At 42.6% G+C, this 8736-nt stretch overlaps 1 protein-coding gene across 1 annotated transcript; it reads right to left on the bottom strand.

The window, feature by feature from the left end:
- Positions 1-1965: 1965 nt before the first annotated feature.
- On the bottom strand, positions 1966-8442 carry fgf3 (fibroblast growth factor 3). The gene is made up of 3 exons (XM_086008495.1): positions 7650-8442; positions 5502-5605; positions 1966-2621 (listed from the first exon to the last, which is right to left on the bottom strand). The coding sequence occupies exons 1-3, from the start codon at positions 7924-7926 to the stop codon at positions 2289-2291; spliced, it is 714 nt and encodes a 237-aa protein (XP_085864621.1). The 5' UTR covers positions 7927-8442; the 3' UTR covers positions 1966-2288.
- Between the last annotated feature and the right edge of the window lie 294 nt (positions 8443-8736).

Raw genomic sequence — 8736 nt, forward strand, 5'->3', positions numbered from 1 at the left:
ATTTAATTCCAAACTAACATGGAGAACGAACAACTCAAATCACATTCTATTAATAAATACAAAGATTTAAACATCTTCACTAACCAGGGGGCATAAATTTAAAGTAATGTGTAGAAGAATTGGAGGGGAGTTGAGGAGAACATCATTCACCCAGACGGTGGTGGGGGTCTGGAACTCACTGCCTGAAAGGGTGGTAGAGGCAGAGACCCTCATCGCTTTAAAAAAAAAGTACTTGAAAAGTACAGAGGTATGAACCAAGAGCTGGAAAGTGGGATCAGACTGGATAGCTCTTTAGCGGCCGGCACAGACACGATGGGCCGAATGGCCTCCTTTTGTGCCGTAAATTTCTATGATTCTAACAGTTGAAACTTCACAACTAATTATCTGCTAAAATATCGACCCCCCCCCCCCCAACACTGTCCTTGTTAATGCAAAAACGTGTACACTTTGTAAGAGGTTTCCCTGGGGATGTCGGTATTGTCTCAAGGAGCTGTTGGTGCACAATTATCAAATGGAATGGACATTGTGTGAAGCTTTTGTTTTATATTCGTACCTGGGCAGACGGGGCGTGTCTCTGTATTAAGGTCTACCAGTATTAAAGGGGTTATATTTAAACAGCTTCTGCATCCACCGTGGCCGTATGTTTATCAGTTTCAAAAAAGTAGGTACAACAGAAAATACTGGAAACACTCAGCAGGTCAGGCAGCATCCACGGAGAGAGAAACAAAGTCAATGGTTTCAGGTTTGTGACCCTTCTGAAATTTTAACTCTGTTTCTCGCTCCACGGATGCTGCCTGACCTGCTGAGTGTTTCCAGCATTTTCTGTTATTTCAGATTTCCAGCATCCGCAGTATTTTGCTATTGTCAAAAAAGGTAGGTGTTCCTCTTTGTACGATTTCACACAGAATTTAAAAGTCGTTCAAAAGAAGGCCCGAACGTTACATCAAGGGCCGTCTGTTCCGTTAATAGGTTACTTTGCTTGACAGACTAGCAAGTCATCTCTCTCAAAACTTGATTTTTGTTAAGGCTGAAAGAGGAATTGACCAAATAGTTCAGCACACTGGTTCTGTGTGTGTAAGAGAGATAGAGACCAGTGGGTGGGTGAGAAGGCAGGCGTATTTACGCCGAATAAAGCACACTTGTAAATGACCCCACTATTTCCTCAACGCCCACGACTTCGTATTAATGACCAGATATGTTTCGTGCACATCATTTTGGGAATTGCCCGCCTCGATCACCCGACAGTACATTTCTGGAACAATAATTGGTTGCAGATACCCTACACCCTTGCATCAATATGTTTGGAAGTGTCACTGATCTGATCTGTTCCCGTTATAAGCAAAGCCTGCTGACCTTCAATAGGATTTAGTTCCGTGGAATTAAACCAAAAGTATGGATTATAGTGACTGGTTAATCCTTGTCTTATTGATGGAGAGGCTTTTGACTATTTGAACTGCATCATGAACCAGTCTTTACATCAAAGCGCGCACGTGTATATGTATTTAAAATAATTATAGCTAAACAAATAGTGATAAGCCCTTGCTTACATTGTTCAGTGGGGTTTCTTTGCACGGCTGAGTTAACTTAGAATCATGGAATGATAGAGCACAGAAGGAGGCCATTCGGCCCATCGTGCCTGTGCCAGCTCTTTGAAATAACTATTAGTCCCATTCCCCTGCTCCTTCCCCATAACCCTGCAAATGTTTCAAATGTTTCCCCTTCAAGCATTTATCCAATTGCCTTTTGAAAGTTACTATTCCTTCAGGCAGTGCCTTCCAGGTCACACCGCGCAACTGGGAATTCCCCCCTTGCAACTTTCTGCTTCAATCACATGTTCTCATCTGCAAATGAGACCATCCATCGCTACATGTGAGGCCGGTGAAGTATAATTTAGTGTCCTGTACAAAATGAGGGAAAGAAATTACGTTGCAGAGAGGTGCTATACTAATCCGTTGTATTTTCTTGTGATTGGAAAAAAAAGACATACAAAAATAGAACATGTTTAAAATATCACTGACTACAGCAAGTCCCTACATAGTTCGGATAAGGCATTGGAGAAGATATACAGGAAATGTCCTTTGAAAACAGCGACCAAAAAATCGAGATAAAAACTAATTTACATATTTACATTAATTATTATATCACAGATAGTTTAAACCTGCAATGCTAAGTATATCATTCTACAAATAAATTTTGTCCTATTTAAAACGTAAGTCCAACCGAAAGAGAGTCCAACATTATAAAATATCTTGCTCAAAAATCTTAAGTTATTGCAGCAGTATTAATCACTATTGGGCGGGTCTCGTTTTCTCGGCCTTGCTTGAAGTTCTCAGGAGGCTCTCTCGATATTTGGGGCTGGTGTGGAATAACCGGACAATTTCGTGGTCTTTGCTATCCAGCACCCGCGGCAAGAAAAGGGAAGATTTTTGAGTCCTGCGGGTTTTGAAGCCTCTCCGCGGTCGCCCTTTGCCATTGATGGACACATACCAGAGTCTCTCGGCGCTATTTCTGCGCCTTGTCCCCACTGGGTTTGGAATGGTTCTGTAGGATCTGGACGCGTACGTGTTATATCCCAGCTCATGAATCCGTTCTACAAACTCACACTCCGGATTGTAGACTTCCTGCAAACGGTAGAGAAATAGATGAGACTCACGTCCAGTTTTCTAAATTAGATACGGTCAGGATATTTTAAATATTTGGATCTAATCACTTACCTATCCGAAGTCCCTCCCCTATCATTAGACTGTTTGCTAATGTAAATCTAATGGAAGTGAAGCCAGTCCTGCTTTGCTTGTCATCTCCCCTATCTCACGTTTGGCAAATTTACAGCCTTCCTGTTATGTGGTATTATGTCATATTTACTGTCACAGCAGCAATGCTTCATCCTATTGTTGTATAGGTAACCCAATGCATCAATAGGAAGTGACATCTCCTAGTGTGGAAAAGAATGTTCAGCACACAAACTCTCACTGCTGGAAGTCAATATTGGTTACAACTCTAGATAACTCAAAATTCAAAGTAATGTTTACCACAACCCTGCATAGCTCTATCTGGCGGGTCTGAGTGCAACTTCAGCTGCTAAACATTGATTTGGACACAACAGAGCAGAATGTGAAAGGTTTTCTACGATACATCTCCCCGACTCGCCTTGTTTAAATAGTTAGTACATTTCCAGGTAGACTGACAGCGTTCCAATCCTCAACTTAATCAAATTAGAACAATGTTTTAAGTGACAGTCAGTGTCTCCTTATGCTTATCCGCCTCACGGGTGTGAATCAAGTGGCCCTGAATTAACCCCGAGTTTTAAAAGTTCCCTTCATTTGTTTGTAGCGAAAATCAATTCTAATGCCACTGAACGGTCCAACGAAATGAATATGTTGGGCGATTTCTGCAAAACTACAGTCAATTTATTTCCGACCAACACATTGCCATTGCAGCAAAGCTGTTCGAAGCTGCGGTACTAATTATATGTAGGTATATAAAAGTCGCTGCTTCTCCTTTTTTTCTCTTAAAGTTAATAACCTCGACCTTAAAAAACGATCCCTTTCTTGTTACCATAATTACACATTGAATGAAAGTTCACTTTTCAAAAGTACTTATCAAGTAAAAGTTACAAAATTAGTCGGAAGTGGTGTTTAATAACCGCTTTCCTAACAACAAAAAAAATCGGAACACATCATACGCTTTGGCCAGATAATCAAACTCTGATGGGAACGACCACTTTCCTCGGATATATGTCTGCAAGTATATCAGTCGATCAAGGATAAAATTGCATTGAATCAAACAGTGGGGCATATTGAGCAAGTTGCTGCTGAGACGGTAGCAGTCTTGATCAGAGATAAGAGTTGCTCTGTGAGAACCCTTTCTGTGTGCAGTTCCACTTTGAACAGATAAAGAGATTTGAAGCCCGTGATATCAAACGATGTTCTATCTGAATAGAACATACAGGAGAATAAAGGATCAAACAGAGATGAAGTGTGTCCACGCTTTTTTTTAGAAGAAGCAATACTAAATTCTGCTCGTACAGTTTGCAGGATTTGAATTGGGAGAAACCGCATAAACTGGCAGCCAGGTAGCAATCTTAAAACTGTAATTTCAAACCGTGTGTTAATGTCAGCATGGTATAACTAGAAAGCGCGTTTGAATGAATGCGTTGAATAAAATGCACACAATTCATTTCTCACAATACTCTTACATCAAGCATTAACGGTGTTTGATAATAGCACATTAGTCGAGCTGTAGGTCTTTGACAAACTGGGATTGTGTCGAGCCCTAGGGCGGCTGAGCGGGCCATGATTTGGAAATCGTGTATAAATAATTGACGGTGAAATAGTTAATCTGAAGCTTCTGGGTAAAATTGTTGAGTTTCCACAATGATTATCCACAGATTTCAAGCTGAGTTCCCACTTGTGCGGCCTGTGGTTTGTGTGTCGCCACACGAATCTCACGATGGCGACATCTATGGAAGCTCTGTGCACCCTGCTTTTACCGGGGCGGTGGTATTTGCGCCACTTCTGGCAAGCGAGAAGTGCTTAGTTGGCGTCAACTGTTTTCATGCCTATTCATCAATATAACCACTGACTGGTCAGCGTGGAGTGTCTGGAAACGTATTTTTGGCTTTAGATGTAAACCAAATGTTCAAAGGTTTCATCTGCATTTAAGAAGTAACATTTACTACTGGCGTATATCGATCATATTACAGCAAGTGTGGTTCAACAAGACAACGGGAAGTAATTTTGCCCCTTCTATAACTCTGAGAGAAAGAGAGATAGAGGGCAAAAGACTCAGAGACCAATTGACACACGGGTCGCCATTCCCACGCCTACCTCATGGATGTAGCCATGACTTTTCTCAATCTTTCAGTACATCTCTTTTCTGTTCTGTGTCTTTGGGTAATATTCAGGAAGCCATCACAGATGATACACATCGCTTCGACCTTCCCAAGGTCCCCACTTTTAAATTGGTGGGATACCACCCGTGGGGGTCCCTTCACCACGCTATCAGATAACAAGCCAAGACCTCTGGGATCATCAAATAAACCAAACAGCATGATTGTTTGTACAATTTATCCGGATTTCAGCCCAACAGTGAAGCGAGAAGCTAAGGAGCAGGGTAGTAAAAGCTAGTGGCCAGGCGCAAAGGGTTGCATTGGATCTCCAACCAGGGGCAAACTCCCTCCGTCACTCCCACCAATAGTGATGGCTGCTGTTTCTGAGTATTAGGGTTTCTTGTTACATGGCAGCAGGCATTTATCTATTACTAAATATATTTAACTAAACAAACTTAGCAGGTGCATTTTGACACGTATAATAAAATTAGCTTCTAGAGTATTATATTCATGTTCTTGCTATAGTATTTTAATAAAACCGGTGCTTAGTATCCCATCCTGACAACCAATAGAAAGCCCTTTAACTGCTCTATTTTAATATTTGAAACTGGTATGACATGAACATCCACATCATTGAGATAGTCTCAATTTTTATAAATTAAAAATAACTTACCGACGCATACAAGCGTCCTCTTTTGTTCATAGCCAAGTATCTACCCGAAAACAGACCCTTAATCGCCACAACTCCCACATCAACAGCAGTTATTTCCAATATACCTGAAAGAAGAAACAGGAAATCAGTGGAGTGGGACAGCACATTGGGCAGTTGCTCATATATCACGACAACCTCAATCGAGGAAAATCCGTGAAGGAATGCATGCTGAATTGGTACAAGAAGATTTAGCAAGACAATTGTAATATTCCAACAAACTGCTGCCAAAATGATAGCAATGCTTGCCTATAGATTAAGATATGACAAAGAAAGTTGTACTGATCTAGGTGAAGGTAATTTAAGGCCAAACAGAACGTTACAACAATCCAGGGACAGTTGATTGACATTGAACTATATAGTTCACTTAATCCAGTAACAGTTTAAATCCCCCTTGATTGCACGTCACTAGCCAAATGCAGGGACACCTACACGTTTGACCCAATCTTTAACATCCTGTATTGCGATTTTAGTCAGTTCTTGTATCAAAATGTTTCTAACAGCTGCCAACGAGTTGGTGAGCTTGATATGTTCCCCAGCATCCACAGCTATGAATCTTCTTATCTCTTTCATGTGTGATAATTAAAGCCACTGTTGCAATCACAGATAGTACAGGTGCTTTTAAGATGCTGTTATTTCAACCCTCTGGTACATCAGTCGTTTTCGGCTTACTCTAAACGTGGTTAACCACTTTGTATTCTAAAAATAGACTCCTGCGGGTTCCACCGCTCGTGTGCGCCAGAAATATCTGAAGTCTACCGTTCTGATCGTGTCTGTTCAGCGACTAATGAATCCCAATTGAGGCCATGCAGGAGTTCATTACTCTAATGGGTGTCAGAGATGCACACAGCACAAAAGGTTAGGAGAATAGTGACAATTTAAACCGCGTTGTGGTCTTAAGAAAACAAATTTGAGTCTAGCTCCTAGGATGGCGCAACGAATTAGGATTGTATCTAAGCATTTTGTCACTGCGCTTTCAGGGGAAATGACGCGTGTTAGGATAAATCCCTGCAAAATGTAGCAAAGGGTCGGCTCCTCCAGAGATGGTTAAACAAAGTGACAGCTTACTGGAGTTAGCCATTGTTAGGGGGGAAATACACTTATCCCTCCAGATTGATCCCTAACACAGGCCAAGTATTCTTAGCAAATCACTCCGGACATGGAACCGGCTGGTGTACTCGGCCAGGGAAACAGTCTTGTTTGGCTTTGGAGATAACGGCGATCCCCCCATTAGTAGTTAGGCCTGAAGTTGTCAGACTCGAGCTATTCCGTCCCGGTCAATCAAACCGACCAAAGGCTTCACAAAATCGCACTCAAGTAAATGACATTGCACGTTAAAAAAAAAGCGAAGGACCGTGTTTAAGTTGAATAGGGGGAGGAATTAAAATACACCGAATGTCTGTAATTGGTGAAGAGAGGTAACCGCTATAAAATGCATAGGGACAGAGGAACCGCTGGATGAAAAACAGACCAAGGTCCAGCTAATTCGCCTTCTATCATCCTGGGAGTCGCATGATACAACGATAATGGAGTTGTTGGCTATTCACAGGAGCCCTGCATTGAAAGGCTGCCTGTTATAGGTGTGGAGGCACCTCGGAAGTGAGAGTGTGGCAGTAATGCCTTTAAGATGCTCCACATAGGCGAACGGCTGCAACGAGCCTCTCAAATATATTCACTTACACTGCAAGGAAAGGCTAGCGGAAAAAAAACCCATTATCACAATGAAAAAGACATCATGATGAATAACTTATATAAATGCATTGTATTAAATGTGAAATTAAATCTCTGCCCATTGCGGGAAAATGTATTTTAGTAAAATTCAAATTACGATTAGGGAGAAATATTTGTTCAGAAATTGCAGGAAAGTAATGACCGTTTTTCTCATCCGGAGTTCTGCGTTTAAAACACCAGAAGAAATAGTTGTTTGAGCACCTCACATGTATCACACGGGTCTAAATAGACTTTCCATGTCTCCAAAATGCTTCAGCTGAATGCAGTTATAATGAAGGAAATGTTGAGCCATATACCGCAGACACGGTATATAACCCTATTCCGTCTCCCTGCTTGATGGAAGGATTTAGCACAAAGAAAACCCCGAGGTCTCCTACTTACTGAAGATGCTGTTTTTCTCCAGTGTGCCATCGATCTTCCCGTTGAGATGGATCTGCAGATGGTACTTGGTGGCACAGTAGAGCCTCCTCCGCCGCGGCGCTCCCCCGAGATGTTCGTAGACCCCTCCGCGCCCCCCGGCATCCCTCCGCAGTCTGGACTCGCAGGCTGGGGACGGGGCGCACGGCACCTTCGGAGCCACAGTCGGCGCCCGGGGCAACGGCGACTGCTGTCTACTGAAATCCAGAAAGCTCAGCAACAAACAGACAGTTATAAACATTGTGGCATGGTCGAAACACTCCCCGGTACAATCCGATGCGGATGAAGGTCTGGAACAGTTGGGCCGACGGGTCCCATTAAAAAAGTGTTACAGGCGGACCAACAGGTTGCGGGGCGCGCCGGTCCACTCGAAGAAACATTGGCAGTTCATCTGCCTCGGTTCTGTTGAATCAGAAGTCACTTGTCTGGACCATCATAATCCCCCAAAACAGCCCGGCTTGTATGAGGAACGGTGCCTTCTCCCCCGAGTCCTCCCGCTCTCCAAATAGCGCAGTGCAGACTGTGGCTGAAAAAGCGACTGAATTTCACTTAAGACACTATCGTGAGATTTCGTCGCAACCCCGGTGATCGACGGCGCATAGAAATAAAAGAACTTTCCTCGCGAACAATAGCTGAACTCCGACCAATTGATACAAAGGAGAAGGAGGCAAGGTATCCGTCTTGTGTGAACTCACAGAGTGCGGCGTGGATAAGATTACAACAGTACACACAGTGGCTTATTGCGGATAACCGCATCACAAAGAAACCAGCAGCGCATCTGAAGGCAGATTTTCTTCAGAGCCCTTCTTAAAAGTCCAAAAGACCAATTATACATATGAAAAAATATACACTGAAGGGTTGGAGTGAATATTCCCCAGGGCACGCCAGGGCTCCCAGCTACTATCAATACAAACTAACAATACGTGACAACTTGGCTGACTGATGCTAAAATGAAGCAACTTAGAAAAAAAAGTCTCTTTAAAAAGATGCATACGAAAGGAATCCCCAACGTTGCAGATTGTGTAAAAAAAACCCAGCGCTTTTACTGCAA

The sequence above is a fragment of the Somniosus microcephalus genome, chromosome 15 (assembly GCF_052327205.1).
Source record: "Somniosus microcephalus isolate GS21.2 chromosome 15, FLI_Smic_1.0, whole genome shotgun sequence".
NCBI lineage: Eukaryota > Metazoa > Chordata > Chondrichthyes > Squaliformes > Somniosidae > Somniosus > Somniosus microcephalus.